We start from the raw sequence: 21208 nt of genomic DNA on the forward strand, positions 1-21208 counted from the left end.
TAGCTGTAATGATGCAGACTGCAGTCATTCTGTACTAATTTTTCCAACTGTTCTTCTGTTTAGGAAGCCTGTGCCCTTCAGTACTACTTCCTGATCCTGTGGCGGATCCTGGGGATTTTGCCTCCCTCCAGAAGCTACATGCACCATTTGGCCATGAACACCCCTGAGATGAGTGACTGTGACCTCCTGCACACCCTGCGCTGGTCCTCCCGCCTGCAGATCCCGTCCTACGTCGTGTGGATCAAGGTACAGCCTCAGCTCCGTGGGGTGTGGGGGTGGTGACAGTGGCACTGACAGTGTCAGTCCCTCCGTGCTGACTGCACGTGGGATTTGTTTTGGGGGGACTTGTGCCTGTCTTTTGTAAACTGGTTAATTCCAGAGCACTGTTCAAGTGTGATGGGTCTGGGTTTTGGCATTTGTAGGATCACCTTATCAAGCAGGGCATGAAGGCTGAGCATGCTGCTCCTCTCATTGAACTGACCTCCAGCAAGTGCATCTCTGTGAAGTACGATGTGGAAATAGCAGAGGAATACTTTGCTCGACAGGTGAGGTGTGGGAGTGCAGCTGGACATACAAACTTCTGCTTCTGTGGGATGATCTGCACTTACTGTTCCATCTTCTGTGTTTGCAGATCTCTTCTTTCTGTGCTGTCGACTGCACAACCATTCTCCAGCTGCACGAAGTCCCCAGTTTACAATCCATTTACACCCTTGATGCAGCCATCTCCAAGATCCAGGTTTCTCTAGATGAGCACTTTTCCAAGTCAGCTGCAGAAACTGATCCCCACAAGTCCTCAGAGATAACCAAGAACCTCCTCCCTGCTACGCTGCAGCTCATTGACACTTATGCTACTTTTACCAGGTACAGTCCTTGGGGTTTCCAATAGGAATGCAATTTCCTGCTGTGCTTTGGGTTTTCTCTGTGTTTTGTGTCTTGTTTTCTTCGAAGTGCCTGTGAGTTGTATGGTCTCAAGTAATTACTTTGTGTCCTCTAGAAGGTCCCTTACTTTAAAAGAAGAATAACAAGTAGCTTCTCAAGCCATGCATGGGACTTTGTTGTTTCTGAGTAGCCTCCTTGTATGATCTTGCAAGTTTGCAAAACCAGCTTTTCCTCCAAAGATAAAACCACCCTATAGGATAGTGCTACTTAAGGTTATTTCTCTGGCATAGTACTGAGGCTGTCAGACCATCAAGAAAGAGAGGGGGGGTTAATTCTTACATTAAAAAATCTAAATTCTTCTAAACTCTCGTTAGAACCTGTGTAGAAGAAAGCAAAAGTAAATCAGCTTTTTCTTTTTGGGCACTTCTCCTGGTAAGTAGCTTAGAGGAGATAAAAGCCCAGAAGTCCCTTAGTGGTGTGAGATGAAGTGTGGGGCAGAACCTCAGAAGTTTGTGTTTTATCTGTCACTCCGTTGACACACTCAGTTGTGAGCTGCAGATGCAGTTGCTGAGGTAAATCCCCTCCCTGCAGGTCCTACCTGCTGCGGAGCCTCTCGGAGGAGGCGTCCTCGGACAGCAGAGCCTCCGAGGAGAAGCTGCGGGGCTACGCCGCCGTTCTGGCCATCGGCTCCGGCCGCTGCAAGTCCAACACTCTGGGTGAGGGCCAGGGCACTGCTGGGCTTCAGGGTGCCTCCCCCGTGGGTGAATCTTCCCACAATGCTTCCAGTACCCAATTTCAGAGTGGTCTCCACCGCTGTTCAAACGAGTGAGTTGTGCTGCCAGCAGCACACGGCAAAGTCTCTTCAGTATCCTACCAGCTGAAACAATTGGGCAAACCTTGAAAGGATCGTGATCTTGTGAGCTCCTCCAGATCAGTGAAATGTTTTTGTAACCATATTGGAGCTTGTGGCATGGAATAACAGTGGGAACTATGGACTGTTGATATGCCATGTTTTCTGCAGTTCTAATGAAGTGAAAGATGCTGGGATGCTCTTAAACACTTAAAGATGATTTTTACTGGCAGACTTTTGAATTTATTCAGTGCCTGATCGTTCTGTGTAACTGCAGGTCCAACCCTTGTCCAGAACTTGCCATCAGCTGTGCAGACCCTGTGTGAATCCTGGAACAACATCCACACCAACGAGTTCCCCAACATCGGTTCATGGGTGAGTCCAGGCTCAGGGCCTGATGTGGTGCGAATGCAGCTGCAGGCATTGCTGGGAGCGGGGGCAGTGTGTGCCTCTGTCCCAGATCCAGGGCTCTGACGTGTGTGTGTCCCTCCCCAGCGCAACGCCTTTGCCAACGACACCATCCCTGCAGAAAGCTACATCAGCGCTGTGCAGGCTGCCCACCTGGGCACCCTCTGCAGCCAGAGCCTGCCCCTGGCAGCCTCCCTCAAGCACACCCTGCTGTCCCTGGTCAGGCTCACCGGGGATCTCATCATGTAAGTCAGGCCTTGTGTTACACTGTGTGTTCCTCACACTGCTGGGTGCTTTGCTCTGTGTCCTCCGGGGCTGACTTCAGGCTGTGACTATGCAACACTTACTGATCTGGTGCTGGTTCTGACCTAAACCTTCCAGTTCACAGTTCCAAATACCAAATGAATGACAGTCAGTCTTTCTGTTTCCTGTGGTATCTCCAAAAGTAAAGCTCCCCAAGGGAAACCTTTTTGTCAAATATGGACTTGAAGAGAAGGGGATATAAAGTGACGCAATACAGATCTAACTAATTCATTTGTGTTTTGTTATCATTCACTTGTGTGAAGTTTTAACGTTTAAGGAAAAGTGAAATGGCATTTTTTTCCCAGGGACTTAGTCTAAAGTACTCTGAAACCAAAAAGTAGTCACTGACACTGCAGACTGTCTAGGCTGATGCTGTAACTGTATATATGCAAAAGTAACATGTAGAATTTTCCAAAGAGTGACTTTTTTTCTGAGGAGGAAAATGGCTGGGCCAGTGTTTTTATCCCACCTTTCCAAAAAGGCTTTCATCACTGACTTCCATCCGGAGTTGTGCCTCACATAATGTGAATTCTAGTTTCCAGTAGGGATGATCTGTGATACATCATGCAGAGAATTAACTTGTGTCCTTTTCTTCTCAAGCTGGTCAGATGATCCCAACCCGCCCCAGGTGATTCATTCCCTGCTGCCCCTCCTTCTGGAGACCAGCACAGAGAGTGTGGCAGAAATCAGCAGCAACTCCCTGGAGAGGATCTTGGGCCCGGCGGACTCAGATGAGTTCCTGGCACGTGTTTATGAGAAGTTGATCATGGGGTGCTATAACATACTGGCCCATCACTCTGACCCAAACAGGTAACAAAGTTGTGTGCAAAGATTGGCTACAGCAGGGATGCTTCTGGAACAGAAAAAAATCAGCTTATTTTTATCTGTTGGAAGCTTCTGTACTTGTATACTATAAATATGAGAATTTTTTTTCACATTACCAGAATCGTGGAGTGGGGGTGAGAGGAAAAGAGAATGAGGAAGAGTAACAGTAGAAGAGACTTAAAGTGTAAAAGGAGCAGCTCTTTATAAATTTACGTGTGAGATGTCTGAAGGGTCTGGGTTATTTTAGGTTTCTGGCTGGGACTTGCCTTACAGCATCACGTGTCCCTTTGTTCTAACTTGATGGATTTGTTGGTGTTTATGTAAAGTTATTCATCAATTGTTTTTCTCCTGTCTGTTGGAAGAAGAGCTGCTTTCAATTAGTGGAAAAATTACTAGAATTGTAATGGCAAATAGATCACTTCTGGCCTCTCAGAACTGTTGTGATTGTTGAAATTGTTTCTAGATGTTCTTATTTCATCCTCATGTATTTGATCCTTATCTATTCCTCTTTTAATCCTCAGTGGCCTGGATGAGTCCATCTTGGAGGAATGTTTGCAGCATCTGGAGAAACAGCTGGAGAGCAGCCAGGCCAGAAAAGCCATGGAGGAATTCTTTTCAGAAAGGTGAAGTCACCGTGGAAGTTGTATTCCAAGGACTCTCATCCTTGTTCTCTCAGCTTGTCAGTGTAGACACCAAGGTGATGTTAATGCCATTGTGCAGGAAAATACAGACTCTGTCAAGCCAGGATCTGCTTCAGGCAGTTCAGGAGAGTGGGAAGAGACTCTGAGGGGGAGAGGACCTGGTCTTTGCCAAATCAAATACTCAGTGAGGCCTCACAGTAATATCAGTGGGGAATGTTGCAGGATGATAGTTCTGTCAGAGCCGGTTTCTGAGAGATGCTGCTCCAAGCTGCAAAATCCCAAATTCTCTCAGTGCTTCTGTGGAGCCACAGGTTGATAATTTTGAGAGTGGGAAGGGGGGGTTAGAACCATAAAGGTAAGTTATGCTGACAGCAGCCTAGAACAGCTGTGATAGAAACAGTCTGCACAACCACAGTGTTCTGAGTATGAGGTGAGCAAGGGGAAAGGCTTTCTCCATCACAAAGCTGTCCATTGCCTGGTTTTTCTCTCTACCTGTTGAACAGTTCAGAATGAAAGCAGCCTGGTGGCAGTACATTGTTAGTATGAAAGGGAAAGATAGGCAGGAAAATCTTGACTTCTGTTTTTTAAGCCAGTTCAGGCCCTTTTGTGACTGGTTATGTAGAGAATACTGAGGAGCTACTGAGAAGCCCATTTATGAGTTTTGGTCTGAGCTGGGTTTGCTGTTTGGCTGAAAGCAGTTTCTGTGGTTTGGCTGCTGAGCAGTGCTGACACAAACTCCTGCCAGTCTGAAACGTGAGGGTGAAGTGGAGCCAGTGGGAAAGGGGAATGGGCTGCTCTTTACAAAGCTGATTTCATTCTCCCCTCTGTACAGTGGAGAACTGGTGCAGATCATGATGGCAACGGCCAACGAGAACCTCTCGGCCAAGTTCTGTAACAGGGTGCTGAAATTCTTCACCAAGCTCTTCCAGCTGAGTAAGTGCCAGGAGGATCTCCTCCCTCCTGCCTTTTCCACTTCACGCTGGTCTTGTATTGTCTGAGATTGGAAGGTGCTTGGAAGAAAATCTGTGGGAGGGAGTGGGATCACAGCTTTATGCTTTCAAGGAGAGCCATTTCCACACGTGTTCCTTGGAGCATCTGTCACTGACAGTAACTTTCCCCCTAGCTGAGAAGAGCCCCAACCCCAGCCTGCTGCGCCTCTGCGGCTCCCTGGCCCAGCTGGCCTGTGTGGAGCCCGTGAGGCTGCAGGCCTGGCTGACCAGGATGACCATGTCCCCACCCAAGGACTCGGACCAGCTGGACGTGGTGCAGGAGAACAGGCAGCTGCTGCAGCTCCTGACCACTTACATTGTTCGGGAGAACAGGTAAAGCACAGCCCTGGTCCTGTCTTGTGTGAGCTGCTCCTGGTTCTTTGTGATACCTGTGTGAAACTCTCCTCTTTTTGCTCAGCCAAGTGGGGGAAGGCGTGTGCACTGTTCTGCTCAGCACTCTGATACCAATGGCAACGGAGATGTTGGCCAATGGGGATGGCACGGGCTTTCCTGAGCTGATGGTCGTCATGGCAACTTTGGCCAGTGCAGGACAAGGGGCGGGACACCTCCAGCTTCATGGTGCTGCTGTGGACTGGCTGGGCAGATGGTAAGAGTGAACTCTGTACTGCTGATGCTTCATTTGTGGGGGTTTTTAAATTTCTTTTCTGGTGTTTTGGGGACAGAAATTTGTTTACAGATAATCCGTTCTCTCTTAGTTTATTGTTTGTTGTTTGGGATATAAAGTGTCTGAGGGAGGCAGATCTGTGTCCATCTGTTCCAAACAATCACGTTTTGTTTCTTTACTCTGGATGGTTAAGTTACTGCATTTATGCATTCCCCATTGTTAATCTAAGGCAAACTGAATGCTTGAAGCAGTTGGTCAGGACTGAGTTTATTTCCCAAAGGCTGTCAGCTGGAGTGAGGGGTTTTGGACTCCCCATCCCAGGAAGTATTCCAGGCCAGGTTGGATGGGGCTTGGTCCAACCTGGGATAGTGGAAGGTGTCCTGGCCCATGGCAGGGGTGGGATGAGATGGGCTTTAGGATCCTTTCCATCCTAAACCATTCTGTAGTAATTCCCAGTGTTCTGTGTTGCAGCAAGAAATACCTGTCTCAAAAGAACGTGGTAGAGAAAATGAATGCCAACGTCATGCAAGGGAAGGTAAGGCTTGTGCTGGTGCTGCACTTGCAGGACTGCCTCCCAGGCACGAGTTCAGCTGTCCTGGTTTGGTGGGACAAAACCTGGTGGGAGTTTTAAAGCAATTTGGCCAGGGGGTGTCTGTCCTGTGTTCGTGCTCTGTAGCAGCTGTTGTGGACTGTGAGCTCTGGGGCTCTGATTTTTCCTTGCCTTCTGCTCCCCAGCACGTGACAATCCTGGAGTGCACGTGCCACATCGTGTCCTACCTGGCCGACGTCACCAACGCGCTGAGCCAGAGCAGCGGGCAGGGCCCCAGCCACCTGTCTGTGGACGGCGAGGAGCGCGCCATCGAGGTGGACTCGGACTGGGTGGAGGAGCTGGCTGTGGAGGAGGAGGACTCTCAGGCTGAGGACTCGGTAGGCAACAGGCACAGTGGATGCTGCAGAGGACAGGAGGGCTTATTTTGAACCTCCCAAATCACTCAGTTTATCAGTTGAGATTTTATGTTCACTGAGTGAAGGACCCAGCATGTCAGGTCTGGAGGAGAGGATCTACCATTCCTGCCTAGTGTGTTGACTTTGTGATGCCAACAAAAATTTAGTATATATTTTTTTAATTAAAAGGAAGAAATGGGATAAAATGGGTTTGTTCCTGCTGGTTGGCTGGCCATTACTAGGATTTGTATTAGCAAGCAACTTTGATTAATACTTTAAGTGCTGTTGGGTGATGAAAAAAGCTGTTAGGGTATGTTCTTTATTTTTTGTATCAATATTTTTGTTAATGTTTCTTTTACTTGTGAACCACTTCATGTTACTACAATGTGTCACCATCTCCTCTCTCCAGGTGGTTTGATACCAGCTGCTTTCTAGCTCAGTGTTGCTAAAATTTGCTATTAAATTGTACCTTTGGTTTCTTGGGAATTTATTCTGTACATGTACTTCACTGTAGCTGCAGTTATGACACCTTCCTAAAACAATTTTCTTATGGATAGGATGAAGATTCTCTCTGTAATAAACTCTGTACCTTCACCATCACACAGAAAGAATTCATGAATCAACACTGGTAAGAATCTCAAGCTTGTGTTCAGAGTTTCAGCCTGGTATTTCTGGCCATTGGGAAGGAAACCAGTGTAGTTTATGAGCCTCAAGGCACTGCCTGTCAAAACTCACCTGGCTTATTTTGGGCAGGTACCACTGTCACACTTGCAAGATGGTTGATGGGGTTGGTGTTTGCACAGTTTGTGCTAAAGTTTGTCACAAGGATCATGAGATTTCTTACGCCAAGTACGGATCCTTCTTCTGTGACTGTGGAGCCAAGGAGGATGGCAGCTGCCTGGTAAATTCTTTATGTCTTCAGATTTTCAAGTCTTTTGCAATTTTCTGTTCTGCAGTAAGTTATGTCAGGATTTGAGTATGCAGGAGTGTTAAGACTTGAAGGCTTTGACTTTATAATGAACCCTCAGAATTTACAGCTTGCCTGGAAATTAATTTTTTTGCAGCTAATAAGAGGATTGGTAAATCTGTGTCCTAGTGACTCCTGGGATTCCACCTGCCTTTACAGAATTTGCTGCAAAGCAAAGAATACCTTTTCCCATGTTTTCCACTGGCAGCAAATGAAATAATTGTATCTGAAATATGGAAAGTTCTTAATCCTTGGGTGGAGAGTCACTTGCAGGATGTTATTTCTTTAGAACTGTGCTCTAATTGCTGCTCTTACAATTTGTGTTCACTTCATCAGTAGCCAGGTTGAGCCTGGTTTGGGATTTTGGTGTTACTGTGTCATTCCCAGGCGCTGGTGAAGAGAACTCCCAGCAGTGGGATGAGCTCTACCATGAAGGAATCAGCCTTTCAGAGCGAGCCCCGCGTGCCCGAGAGCGTCATCCGCCACGCGAGCACGTCCCCGGCTGAGAAAGCCAAGGTCACCATCAGTGAGGGCAAGGGCCCCGACGAGGAAAAGCCCAAGAAGAGCAGCCTGTGCAGAAACGTGGAGGGCTGTCGAGAGGAGCTGCAGTCCCAGGTATAATTGTCAGCTGCTGAACAGAGATGGGTTATCTTGAGGATCTTGGGCAGGCTGGGTTGGTTATAAGCTGAGATGACAGGGTCCAAAAGGGATGTCAGGCTTTAAAAAGCAGTTTATATGCAGCTCCCATCAGGAGCACCTTGTTCCTCATTTGCCTGATCTGTTTCTTGTAGGCCAACTTCTCCTTTGCACCTTTGGTGCTGGAGATGCTGAATTTCCTGATGGATGCCATCCAGGTCAACTTCCAGCAAGCTTCAGCCATGGGGAGCAGCAGCCGTGCCCAGCAGGCTCTCAGCGAGCTCCACACTTTGGACAAATCAGTAGAAATGACGGATCAGCTGATGGTAGGAACAAAAGGAATTAACAGAGTGTGGATGGGGGGGTGGCTTTTAAACAGAGACATTCCAGTGACACCCTCTGGATGCTTTCCCTGGCTCAGGTCCCCACCCTGGGCTCACAGGAAGGCGCCTTTGAGAACGTGCGCATGAACTACAGCGGGGACCAGGGCCAGACCATCCGGCAGCTGATCAGCGCTCACGTGCTGCGGCGCGTGGCCATGTGCGTGCTGTCCTCGCCCCACGGCCGCCGCCAGCACCTGGCTGTCAGCCACGAGAAGGGCAAGGTGAGCCCTGGGCTCCTGAGGGAAGGGGAGCAGTGCTGGATGCACTGGGTTCTCAGGGGAAATGGAACAGTGCTGGATCTTGGGGTTCCCAAGGGAAGGGGACTGGTGCTAGAGCTGCTGGGCTGCCACGGGAAATGGAGCAGTGCTGGATGCACCACGTTCCATGGGGAAATGGGACACCGCTGGATCCACTGAGTTCGCAAGGAATATGGAACAGTGCTGGATCTCAGGGTTCCCAGGGGAAATGGAACAGTGCTGGATCTCAGGGTTCCCAGGGGAAATGGAACAGTGCTGGATCCCAGGGTTCCCAGGGGAAATGGAACAGCACTGGGTTCCCAGGGAAATGGAAAAATGCTGGATCCTGGGGATCCTGAGGGAAGTGGAGCAGTGCTTGAGCTGCTGGGTTCCCAGGGAAATGGAACAGTGCTGGATCCTGGAGTTCCCAAAGGAAGTGGAACAGTGCTGGATGCACTGGGTTCCCACGGGACATGGAACAGTGCTGAGGAACAGGGAGGACTGTGGTTTGTTCTGCCCATCTTGAGATCTGGTGTGAAGTGTTGTGTAGCTATGGAGAACCTCTTGTAGGGAAAACTGTTTAGGAAGAAGAGTTCCTGCAGCAGGAACAGTGAGAACAGCTCACTGCCATCACCCACCTCACTGCAGCCACCTGAGAGGAGGCTGGAGTCAGGTGGGGGTCCATGATGCAGCAAAAGGACAAGAGGAAATGACCTTAAGATGTACGAAGGGAGGTTCCAATTAGTTACTATAATCAAAAATTTGTCTGCAGGAGTGGTTAGTTAGACATTGGAATAAATTGCCCAGAGAGGTGGCAGAGTCACCAACTCTGGAAGTGTTCAGGAGGTCTCTGGACATGGCACTTGGGGAAGTGGTTTAGGAGTGATTATGGTGGTGCTGGGGTGATGGTTGGACTCAGTGATCTCGTGGATCCGTTCCAGCCTTGGTGATTCTGTAGTTCTGATTCAGAATCAATGAATAACTGTGGGATCTGGAATTGAAATGCCTGTCGTCGTCCCCCCCACTAGTTACAGAGTCAGATAACCAGTCTGTGGTTCTGGTTCTGTAACTGGGGGATCTGGAATTGAAATGCCTGACTCCCCCCAGTTGCAGTCAGGTAACTGAGCTCATTCTCTGGTGCAGATCACAGTGCTCCAGCTCTCAGCCCTGCTGAAACAAGCCGACTCCAGCAAAAGGAAACTGACCCTCACGCGCCTGGCATCGGCACCCGTCCCGTTCACTGTGCTGAGCCTGACTGGGAATCCCTGCAAGGAGGACTACCTGGCTGTGTGTGGGCTGAAGGTGAGTGCCTGCCAAACCCTTTTCCAGGGAGCTGCAAACATCAGCTGAAAGCCAGCTGTGGTTGTTTCCTCTGAGGAGTTAGCACGGAGCTGCCTCCAAAGTCCTGTCACTCATTCAGCTCCTGATTCACTTTCCTACTAGATAGATAAGGTAAAAGAAGAAGGACCTGGATGAACAATATAATTAATGAGACAGTGCCTTGAAATAGTATTTCTTACTGTATTTAAGCTGATTTTCTTTGAAGACAAGAGCCAATGTTTGGCTCTTGTCTTAAAACAAAACATATCCAAACTTAGTGTGTTAAAACTAGTCTGTAACAATTAGTGTTATTTGGCAAGGACTCCTCTTTTTTATATTCCCCCAAATTTAGATTCAGCTTTCCCAGTGCACAATCTACAGATGTATTATTTAGCTGAGAAGAAGCTGTGCTCTCTGTAGCTTTTTATTTTCAAATCTTTGTGTTATTTATCTTCAATGCAGAAAATTGAGATTTAGAGTCTCTGAATCATTATTTGCCATAAGAGAAATGATGACTTCTAACTCTATTCTTGGCTTCAAATATTTGTGAACACTTTGTTTTAATATTTAACCAATTTTCTCCATTACTCCAGGATTGCCACGTGTTAACGTTCAGCAGCTCTGGATCAGTCTCTGATCATTTGGTGCTTCATCCCCAACTGGCCACTGGGAATTTCATCATCAAAGCCGTGTGGCTGCCAGGATCCCAAACAGAGCTGGCCATTGTCACTGCAGACTTCGTGAAGGTATGAACTGTTGATGATACAGCTTCTGGCAGACATCAGAGTCTGGATCCTCGGGGAGTTGCATGTGGGAGAATGTGGTAATATTCTTAGAAATGAATTGGAAATATAAATTTGGGATATTTCTTGCAAGGAAAAGTAAACCCAAAGAACTTAAAGAGAAAAAAAAGCCCCAAACTGTAACATCTCATGGGGATTCCCTCATCTCAGCTCTTGTACATTGCACTGTTTTGTATTGCAGCAGTTAATTACTGCCTTGACAATCATTGTAGTTAATTATTTCCTTGGTTCTTCCCACAGATTTACGACCTCTCAGTAGACGCCTTGAGTCCAACTTTCTACTTCCTCCTACCGAGTTCCAAAATCAGGGATGTCACTTTCCTGTTCAACGAGGAGGGGAAGAACATCATTGTGATCATGTCTTCTGCTGGCTACATCTACACACAGCTCATGGAGGAGGCCAGCAGTGCCCAGCACGGGCCCTTCTATGTCACCAATGTGCTTGAAGTCAACCACGAGGACCTGAAGGTGCTGGTGACTTCCCTTTCTCTATTTTTTTGCATCTTCCATTTGAAGGCAGAAGTTTCCTTCTTTTTTTCCTTCTCCTTTTAAGCGCCCTGATCTAGATCAAGGAGCTTTCTCATTCCTCTAAAGAGAGAAATATCCTTACAGTAAAAGGAGGTGGGGGTGAAAATTAAACTCCTTGATCCTTTCATCTAGAAAATGGAGCATATTTTCCATGGCTGGCTCTGAAGTCATGCCCAGCAGGATTTCTCAGTAGGAGATGGCTTCAGAGCAGTGCTGTTCTCAGAGCAAGGCACTCCAAAGGTGCAGGAGCAGAAGGGATAAATCACCATGGCTGGGGCTAGAGAGCTGCAGTCAGCCTTTGTTTCTTCTCTTGAGGATGACCTTTAAAATCTCTCCCGTGTTTTTACCCCAGCCTACTTCAAAACAGGAATAGATGAGAAAGAGGCTCTCAGGAAGGTCTTTTATGAGCTGAGCATCCAGGGGATGCTCCATGTGACACTGTCACACAGAGCTGAGGCTCACAGCTGCGGGAGCTCAGGGTGTTACCTACAGCCTCCGGGTGTGCAGGCTCAGCGTCCCCTCCCAGAGCCTTTGAAGTGTCTGATGGATGAGTTCACCCAGGAGTTCAGCTTAGAAAATTGTCATTTAGGGCTCTGTTCTCTCACTGCTGGGGAGGAGGGGTGGCTTTGGGAATAATTCCATCGCAAATTTAAAAGCCTGGCAGAATGTGTGGGGATATTTGTGTTTATGTTAAATGTTGGCATTTCTCTGGATCCCCCAGGACAGCAATGGCCAGGTGGCAGGAGGGGGAGTGTCAGTCTATTACTCCCACGTGCTGCAGATGTTGTTCTTCAGCTACTGCCAGGGCAAATCCTTTGCAGCCACCATCAGCCGGGCCAGCCTGGAAGTGCAGCGGCTCTTTCCAATTAACATCAAGAGGTGAGGATCCTGGGGGACACTCCCTGCATTTTTATTTCTTTGTTTTTATAATAAATATTGCTTATTATTAAACATCCCAGCTCTGAATGGCCAAATGGGTGGTGAAAATTCCCTGTTGGCTGATACTTCTTGCTACTTTTTATGGTCCTTGTGTCCTAATGGACTTGGATGATCCTTGTGGGTCCCTTCCAGCTCAGGAATTCCGTGATATTCCAGTTGCAGGATGATTAGAAACCAGAGCTGGCTGTTTCAGCAGTAGGCCATGCATGCATTTTGTCCTCCCAGCAGGATTTCAGAGCAGCAAGGTGTGTGCAGGGCAGTGGAGCTGCCCAGAGTGAGCTGCCCGAGGTGCAGCCGCTGGAACCGATGGGATTATCGGCCCTCCCTGAGGTGGCTGAGAAGGAAGCCTTTGTTTCCTTTCAGCACCCTTGCTGCAGTGGACCTTGCACATTGTGCCTGTTAAGGCTGATTTTCAGACTCCCTTGAGGGAAACCAATCTCTTACTCTATGAACATGGCAAGAAAAAGACAGTTCTATTGTGTGTTCTGATATGCAGTGCTGGGCACTCAGGCCACAGACTCTTCACTGGCCTGACACATAGCCACTGTCACAGGTGGGCTCTGAAGGAGGGTCATGTTCCTAGAGCTCCTGAACTCCAGATGAGTTTGGCTTAGTCTTTTTGCAGCTCTGTTTCTACTTTTTCAGTTAGCAGACACTGATTCTCCTGCATTGGTCTTTGCTTATTGCTGCTGAGTGTATTGAAACATGAAACTGTTCATCCATTCAGATAAAAACATTGCTGAAAACCATTTATAAATGGCCTCCTTGGTTTGGGGCATAAAATGCAACACTAAGCCAGTTTTTCCTTGTGTTTGCAGGGTAGGGATTGGGGCTGAGGACTGGGATGCTCATGGTTTCTGCCCACTGTGGTGACTGTTTCAGGTTGCTCACCTGTAAACCAGACACTGTTCGTTGATGCAGTGCTTGAGTCTCTGCTCAGGACAAAGCTTTAACTGATTTGAGCACAATGAAATTTGTGTGGTTTTGCTTGTGCTGCTCCTCAAATGAATGTCATTGTGCCCTTTGTCTCTCGCAGTTCCAATGGTGGCAGTAAGACTTCTCCAGCCCTGTGTCAGTGGTCTGAGGTGATGAACCACCCTGGCCTGGTGTGCTGTGTCCAGCAGACCACGGGTGTCCCACTGGTGGTGATGGTGAAGCCAGACACCTTCCTCATCCAGGAGATTAAGACCTTGCCAGCCAAAGCAAAGGTTAGTCAGGGTTCCCTGTATTTTTGACTCATAAAATTTGGTTTCTTATTGTTCTGTAAACCAGATCTCCAGTCTTGGCAGCTTTTCTAATACAAAGACTTTGTTCCTCCAAGCGAGAGTTGCCTTCCCTTGCCTTGCCTTGCAGATCCAGGACATGGTGGCCATCCGTCACACGGCCTGCAACGAGCAGCAGAGGACAACCATGATCCTGCTGTGTGAGGATGGCAGCCTGAGGATCTACATGGCCAACGTGGAGAACACGTCCTACTGGCTGCAGCCCTCTCTGCAGCCCAGCAGCGTCATCAGCATCATGAAACCCGTGCGCAAGCGCAAGGCAGCCGCCATCAGTAAGGGCTCCTCACATCACCTTTGTCACTCACTGTCCTGGATTGCAAGATAAGTGTGTCTTCTCTCTGCCATCTGTTAGAGGTGTGGCAGTTATCTCCTGTTAATAGAACAGGATCAAGGCACCAAAATCTGTCTGGGTTTGAAAAGACAGGTGTCTGCTAAGGAAGGCAGGAGCTCCCCCTGAAATGGAAAATGTAAACCCCTCCCTCTCTGAATTGTTACAATTTTGAAATTAAGGGGCTCTCAGGCAAAGATATGGGAGCAAGAATAACAGTTCTTTATTGGGGAAGAAAATAATAAATAATAAAATAACAATGCAGTAATACAAAACAACACTGAAAAAATAATAAAATAACAATGCAGTAATACAAAACAACACTGAAGAGTCAGAACAGGACCTGACACCCTGTGGGTCAGGGTGGTGGCAGCAGTCCCATTCAATGGTGACTGCAGCTCTCCTGCAGTGACAGGTGTGGTTCTGCTGGAGCAGGGATCCTGTAGAAGGGTGTAGTCTTCCTCTGAAGATTCAGTGGTGCTATAGATGGGCCTGGTCTTCCTCTGGGAATGCAGTGGGCAAAGGCTGCCCTGGTGTCCCAAATGTCAGATTGTATCCAGGTACGAATGCTTGGCTCCTCCCCTGGGCAGAGCATCTCCCCGTGGAATGGTGGAATTTGATCAGCCATGCAGGGACACTCAGTGGCCATGGACAGAAGAGATCTCCTGGAGGGAGGATGGGCTGTGGGAGAGATAAAGAAAACTGCCCAATAAAGAGAAGAGAACTGCCCCACCTCTAACAGATGGCAAATAGAATACACACTTATCTTGCAATCCAGGACACTAATGGAGATACAAAGATTGATCTACGTCATCTAAATCCTTACAACACTCATTCTGACAATTACATCAGTGCTGGCTAAGGGGATAAAATGTTTCCATACATGGATGTTGGAAACCTGGTTACTGAGAATTTTAGGCTTTCTGTGCTGGTAGGCACTGACCCTCAAGAGAACACTACATTTGACCTGAAGTCGTAGAGAAAGCTTTCAAAATTAAATAATAAAACTACGATGGTTAGTGCATAGTTTTTAGTAGAAAACTTAAGAGTTTAAAGTTTTAAAATATAGTAATATATATAAAACAAGATAGAAGTTTTAAGACAGAGAAGAGTTCTTTTTTTTCACCTTCTTCGTCATAGGTGTGAGTAGTATTATCTTTTTCATAAGTTTGAATAGTAAAAAATCCAACAGATGCATATAGCAATACTTTCTGAAGGAGGCGAGTTGTTTCTGCAGGTTTTTTACAACTTTGCCTGTTAAGAACATCTTTTGTCATAAAGACCTCTTTCCCCTTGTAGCAACTCGCACATCCAGCCAGGTGAACTTCCCCATTGACTTCTTTGAGCACAACCAGCAGCTCACAGATGTGGAGTTCGGGGGCAATGACCTGCTGCAGGTCTACAATGCCCAGCAGATAAAGCACCGGCTCAATTCCACGGGCATGTACGTGGCCAACACAAAGGTGAGTGGGGCAGTCTGGGGACTCCATTGGGCTTCTGGGTGACATTACTGTTCATGTTGTCACCATGCCTTGCCTTAAGGAGTCTGCTTTGTTCAAATGACCCACACAAGTACGGTACATGGGGGTACTGGTTGACAACAGACTGAGCATGAGCCAGCAGTGTGCCCTGGTGGCCAAGAAGGCCAATGGCGTCCTAGCCTGGATCAGGAATGGTGTGGCCAACTGGAGCAGGGAGGTCATTCTGCCCCTGTACTTGGCACTGGTGAGGGCACACCTTGAGCACTGTGTCCAGTTCTGGGCCCTCAGTTTGGGAAGGACGTTGAGATGCTGGAGCACATCCAGAGGAGGCAACGAGGCTGGAGAGGGGCTGGGAACACAAACCCTGTGAGGAACCACTGAGGGAGCTGGTGGTGTTCAGCCTGGAGAAAAGGAGACTCAGGGGTGACCTTATCACTCTCTAGAACTTCCTGAAGGGTAGTTGTAGTCAGGTGGGGGTTGGTCTCTTTCTCCAGGAACTGACAGAACCAGAGGACAGTCTCGAGGTGTGTTGGGGAAATACAGGCTGGAAATTAAGAAGAAGTATTTCACAGAAAGAGTGATAAAGTACTGGAATGGCCTGCCCAGGGGGGTGGTGCAGTCACCATCCCTGGATGTGTTTAGAAAAAGACTGGATGTGGCACTTGGTGCCATGGTTTAGTTAAGGTGTTTAGGTATGAGTTGGACTCCATGATCTTGAAGGTCTCTTCCGACCTGGGCATTCTGTGATTCTGTAATTCAGTAAACAGTGGAGGCACCTCTGTGCAGTGTCCTTGGCTTCAGAGGGAGTTTTTGAGCTGTGGTTTGTTCTCTGCAGCCTGGGGGTTTCACCATCGAAGTGACCAACAACAACAGCACGATGGTGATGACGGGCATGCGCATCCAGATCGGCACGCAGGCCATCGAGCGCGCGCCCTCCTACCTGGAGATCTTTGGCCGCACCATGCAGCTCAACATGACCCGCGCCCGCTGGTTCGACTTCCCCTTCACCCGCGAAGAGGCCCTGCAGGCTGACAAGAAACTCACCATCTTCAGTAAGGCTGTGTGCCCTGCTTGGGCTGACCAGCTGATGGGCTGGTTTGGGTGGGATGAAGCTGCTTCACCTCTCAGCAGGGAGTTGCTACAATCCATTTGTTTGCCCTGACTGCAAAAACAGTCTGAGGGGGGAACCCTGAGCATTTGGTAACTTTATTTATGGCCCAGTTTCTTGCTGCTGTGAGTGAATGTTCAGTAGTTCAGCTCAATGATTTTGTGCTGAGGTAAGAGGAGGAAAGTGGTCTTGCAAAGGAGATGGCACTGTCAGTGACTGTGTATTAATGACAGTGTAATTGTTGTCCTGGTCCTGGGAAACGAGGCTGGTTTGTGTCCAAAAGCAACAGTTTTCAAGAAATTTCTCTCATCACTACAGTTGGGGCTTCTGTGGATCCTGCTGGAGTCACCATGATGGACTCCATAAAAATTTATGGCAAAACCAAAGAGCAGTTTGGCTGGCCTGACGAGCCCCCCGAGGACTTCCCATCTGCTTCTGTGAGCAACGTTTGTCCCCCAAACCTCAACCAAGGGAATGGCACTGGAGACACTGAGTCAGCTGCCCCTGCTGCTGCCAGTGGGACTGTCCTGGAGAGGTATTTCCACAGTCTTTCCCTTATTTCTCTTTGGAAATGGGTTGTTGTTGTTGTGGTGGGCACTTGGGTGCACTTGTGTGCTTTTCCTGACTTGGAGGACTGGAGGGAATTAGTGAGTTGTTCTCACTGCTCTACACAGCAACAGCTGAAAACAGGGGTTGATTATCTTGGTAGGAGGGTTTGTGGTGGCTCTTGGTTGATCTGGTACAGTAGATGGGTAGATCTGTGTGCTTGCTTGTGCTGCCCTAGTTCATGTTTCAGCAGTCTCGAGGAGCTCAAAGCAATTTCTGCTGCCATAGTACATTCTCCTTTCAAGTTGGCCCTTTTTTGGTCTCTGGAGCTCACAAAGGTCAGGCCTCTCTGAAGTTAAGCTCAGTTTTGAGGAGGGCTTTGTGTGTGACCCTGCTTTAGGCTTGTGGCTCCCACCAACTTGCCTTGTAGCCCACGTGCCTCAGGCTGAGCTGTTGTGCTGGGGAAGGTGTTGGGTTTTCCCCTGTATCCCTGCTGAGAGCCAAACCCCAAGGGTGACTTGGACATAAATTTAGTGAATAAACAGAACTTGTTTTCTTTCTTTCTTATGTCCATGCTGTGTTTTCCTTTGAACTCATACAGTCTGTATCATAAGGGTTATAAAAGCAGCAAGGACAGGAGGGAAACAGCTCAAAGAGGAACTGGTACTGCTGAAAAATGACTATTTCAGAGGAAGCAATCACTGCTCAGCTGTGAAGAAGTGGTGGTTAAGTTTGTCTGACTGAAATTCTCTGGTAGAGGCTCAGGGCTTGAAGTGCCACTTAGGCCCAGTTGAAGGACCTGTTCAGCCATCCTTTAATATTTTGTCTAATAGTTAATGGGAGTTTTTCCTGTGTTTATTTTCCCTTTCCTTCCCTCCTCTGCTGTGACATCCCCACAAGATGTCCCTCTCAGCACAGACATGCTGTCTGGTTTTTCAGAGCAGTGGGATTATATTCTAAAAATTCAGATATAAAAAAAAATATTCTTCCTATTTGTTGTTACCTTCTGAAGGGTTCTCTGGAGTAGGAACAGCTATGGCAGGCAGGAGGCAGCTTTTCTATCCAAGTGTGGTGTCTGCACTCGAATTTAAGCCTGGGTGGTGCTTTAAGTGGTGCTTGGCTTCTCTGTGTGAGGTGACCTGGCTCATCTCTGTCTTTGTTTTGCTCCAGACCAGTGTGTGCTGCCCATGTAGAGACCCTGCTTAGACTGACGCTCCCCCGGCTTCCTGATTTCCCCATTTAATTTGCCTTTTGCTTAGAATGTGTTGTAGGGAGTTTTTCTGTGAGCTTTACACATTTTTTTTTTTTTTCCTTTTTCTTTGCTCCCCCAAAGTTCTGACACTGAGTCCCTAACCACCCTGGACCGGTTAGTATGGCATCCTTTTCTCTGCACGAATGAGTGTGTGTCAGAGACAGAACACATGGTGTGGCTTTTGGTGACTGGGATCTTTTGTTTTCCAAGTGACATTTGCTTCTTTACATTCTGGTCATTGCATGGCAGATGGTTTAGCAAATGTAAAGATGAGGTGGTTTGCGGATTTTTGCTGTATACAGCATAACTGTTGCTTATTTGACAGACTCCTCTCTGCTTTGTTCCTTCCTTGTGCCTTCTTATCCTCCTTCTGTTCCCTCCAAGCTTTATGAGGGTGGCTGTGGGGAGGGGGATGTTATTTATCACCACCAGACCAGGCAATTGTTCCTTCTACCTTCCAATCCTACACTGCTGTTTTCCCCTTAATGCTCTCTCTTCCCTGCTTTTTCCTGTATCTTCCTGCTCCTTCTGGTGTGTCAGATGGCATTTCAGGTAGTTCTACCTGGGGGCATGGAGTGCTGCTGCAGGGACTTTGCTGCAACTTATAAATCAGGTTTTCCCTCGGGACAGGTGTTCTCCCAGCCTGCTTGAACCTCAGCATCCCTCGCTTGGGGTCACCCCCAGTGCTCTGAGTTAATTTTCCTCTGGAATATTTTGTGCTGAAACTCCAAATTGGAAAGAGCAACCTGTGTGAAAATAGCAAGCGAGTAGAACGTTGCTCCCTTAGCAAAGTCGGTTCCGCTTTTTCCCATGTGTCATAGCCAGCCTTGATCTGCAGTCATCTGTACGTCTGGGGGCCATGGTGAATTGGGACTGTCAAGACAATCCAAGTTATCCCTGCTGCAGGCTGCGTAAGGAAATGTTTTATCCTCTTTGGGAGAGAAAAGCCCCTGTCTTTCAGCTGTGGATTATTAAAGCAGTCCTAAGTTTGTCTGTGAGCGTGAGCCAGGTTTAACTCTGGTCTGTAACACAATGAAATGATATGCATGGTGCCTGTGGCAGGTTTTATCATGCTTTGATTTTGTACTTGGCATTCGTTAGCTGTCTCTGAGCTACTCATGACTGTAGCCCGCATAAAGCAAAGTGCTAAGGAGAGAGAAGGGTTGCTGTACTCAAGCCTGCTTTCCTCTCTCCCTCCAGGCTAGTAGTGAGTTCTTTAGAAGCACTGGAAAGCTGCTTTGCTGTGGGACCAGTCAACGAGAAGGCAAGTAACTTTCTGAATACATTCCTGAGCTTTGGAGCTGGGGGAGGAGGGGCCAGCTCAGCACTACCTCCTGCAGCCCCGGGGGCCTGATAGGAGCAGAGCCGCATCCCTTTTGCTCAGAGCACTGATCTGAAAGTTGCCTTAGCCAAAAGCGTTTGAAACTAGTTTAGAATGACAATTGGCATTTGCATTTAGCGCTGATGGGCTTTTTGTGCTGTGGAGTGACCTCGTTTACAGAAACAGCAGGGTAGGAGCCCGTAAATCTCAAAAGGACTTTTCTTGTGTAGACATGTGAAGTGTTCCCTAAATGTCAATAGTAAATGGAGGGAGGCTATCAAAAGGGTATTGAGGCAAGGGAGCTGTAGGTACACTGAGTGATGGTAAATATACTGAATAATGGGGTTTGTCTGTTCTTAGGAGAAGAATAAGATTGCAGCTCAGGAACTGGCTACTGTGCTGCTGTCCATGCCAGCCCCTTCCAGCGTGCAGCAGCAGACCAAGAGCCTGCTGGCCAGCTTGCACACCAGCCGTTCAGCCTACCACAACCACAAGGTACTGCCCAGGGCATGGATTTGGGGGCTCCTGGAACCTGCCAGGTCATGGCTGAAATGCAGCAGAGCCCTAGAGAGCCCTTCCTCCATGCAGCACAAACCTCCTGTCTCATCTCCCTTTAGCTCCTGCTGTTTGCCCTGCTGGCTTCTATGTTTCACCAGAGTTGTGTGATTTTGTGACCTTTTAGCACTGGTTGCCTTTCCTTAGATGAGAAGTGCTGGATTTCCCCAGGATCTGTCCTGTGGTTGTGCTTCAGCTGCTTTCTCGTGCTGCAGTCAGTTGTTTTTCTTTGCCTGTGTTATCTCTCACTCTACAGGATCAAGCACTGCTAAGCAAAGCCATTCAGTATTTGACTTCCTCAACCAAAGAAGGAAAGGACCTGGATCCTGAGGTATTCCAGAGGCTGGTCATCACTGCTCGCTCCATTGCTATTATGAGACCCAACAATCTGGTCCACTACACAGAATCAAAGCTGCCACAGCTGGAAACAGGTAGATAAGTCTGTAATTTTCTCAAAGTTTCTGTTGAGATAATTGAAGTTGTGCTGGGGTGTTGGGTTTGGAGTGGCAGAGACTCTATTTGACACATTTGGTAGGTGTGTGATATCCTGCTGATGAGAACATCAAAGCCTCTGAAAAAAGCCATTTCAAATAAACTTGGTGTTACCCTCATTAAGGTTTTCCCCTGCACATTTCTGAGAGGTGTTTTTTAATCTGTGCAGAGAGTGAAGAAGGGCAGGAGGCCCAGAAACACATGGAAGGAGAGGGCTGCACCTTCATTACCCAGCTGGTGAACCACTTCTGGAAGCTCCATGCATCAAAACCCAAAAACGCCTTCCTGGCCCCTGCCTGCCTGCCAGGTAGGAGAGCTCTTCCTTTGCTCTTGGCAAGCCTGTGGCTTCTGAAGGGGCCTATTTTAAGTTTGTAAGCAGAGAACATGACTTTTCAATCGTAGTGCTGCACTGAGGGCTTTGTGATGTGGAGCTGCAGATTCTGCTTCAAAGCTTTTGTTCAGGGACACGTGTATTGTGCCAGGAAGAAGGGACTGATGATTGATTTACCCACATTTGTCTTTGTGGGTGGTGTTAGAGGATATTCAGTGGTGCTGGTGTATGGAG

At 47.9% G+C, this 21208-nt stretch overlaps 1 protein-coding gene across 5 annotated transcripts in view; it reads left to right on the forward strand.

The window, feature by feature from the left end:
• UBR4 (ubiquitin protein ligase E3 component n-recognin 4) overlaps positions 1 to 21208 on the forward strand; it is an 85398-nt gene that overhangs the window by 15515 nt on the left and 48675 nt on the right. For 3 of the 5 annotated variants that reach the window (XM_059866850.1, XM_059866851.1, XM_059866852.1), the window contains exons 23-54: positions 64 to 246; positions 423 to 545; positions 632 to 861; positions 1471 to 1595; positions 2007 to 2104; positions 2225 to 2382; positions 3041 to 3250; positions 3787 to 3888; positions 4739 to 4839; positions 5030 to 5228; positions 5314 to 5502; positions 5992 to 6055; positions 6256 to 6447; positions 7023 to 7093; positions 7219 to 7366; positions 7820 to 8047; positions 8224 to 8394; positions 8490 to 8672; positions 9831 to 9989; positions 10601 to 10753; positions 11051 to 11278; positions 12060 to 12217; positions 13314 to 13485; positions 13631 to 13832; positions 15188 to 15351; positions 16205 to 16421; positions 16796 to 17012; positions 18357 to 18389; positions 19476 to 19539; positions 19957 to 20091; positions 20408 to 20582; positions 20813 to 20950. In XM_059866850.1, the coding sequence (XP_059722833.1) occupies positions 64 to 246; positions 423 to 545; positions 632 to 861; positions 1471 to 1595; positions 2007 to 2104; positions 2225 to 2382; positions 3041 to 3250; positions 3787 to 3888; positions 4739 to 4839; positions 5030 to 5228; positions 5314 to 5502; positions 5992 to 6055; positions 6256 to 6447; positions 7023 to 7093; positions 7219 to 7366; positions 7820 to 8047; positions 8224 to 8394; positions 8490 to 8672; positions 9831 to 9989; positions 10601 to 10753; positions 11051 to 11278; positions 12060 to 12217; positions 13314 to 13485; positions 13631 to 13832; positions 15188 to 15351; positions 16205 to 16421; positions 16796 to 17012; positions 18357 to 18389; positions 19476 to 19539; positions 19957 to 20091; positions 20408 to 20582; positions 20813 to 20950 (4990 nt within the window). The remainder of the gene's footprint in view (positions 1 to 63; positions 247 to 422; positions 546 to 631; positions 862 to 1470; positions 1596 to 2006; positions 2105 to 2224; positions 2383 to 3040; positions 3251 to 3786; positions 3889 to 4738; positions 4840 to 5029; positions 5229 to 5313; positions 5503 to 5991; positions 6056 to 6255; positions 6448 to 7022; positions 7094 to 7218; positions 7367 to 7819; positions 8048 to 8223; positions 8395 to 8489; positions 8673 to 9830; positions 9990 to 10600; positions 10754 to 11050; positions 11279 to 12059; positions 12218 to 13313; positions 13486 to 13630; positions 13833 to 15187; positions 15352 to 16204; positions 16422 to 16795; positions 17013 to 18356; positions 18390 to 19475; positions 19540 to 19956; positions 20092 to 20407; positions 20583 to 20812; positions 20951 to 21208) is intronic. The other 2 variants (XM_059866853.1, XM_059866854.1) reach the window with 1 other exon arrangement.

Source organism: Haemorhous mexicanus, chromosome 23, assembly GCF_027477595.1.
Source record: "Haemorhous mexicanus isolate bHaeMex1 chromosome 23, bHaeMex1.pri, whole genome shotgun sequence".
Lineage (NCBI taxonomy): Eukaryota > Metazoa > Chordata > Aves > Passeriformes > Fringillidae > Haemorhous > Haemorhous mexicanus.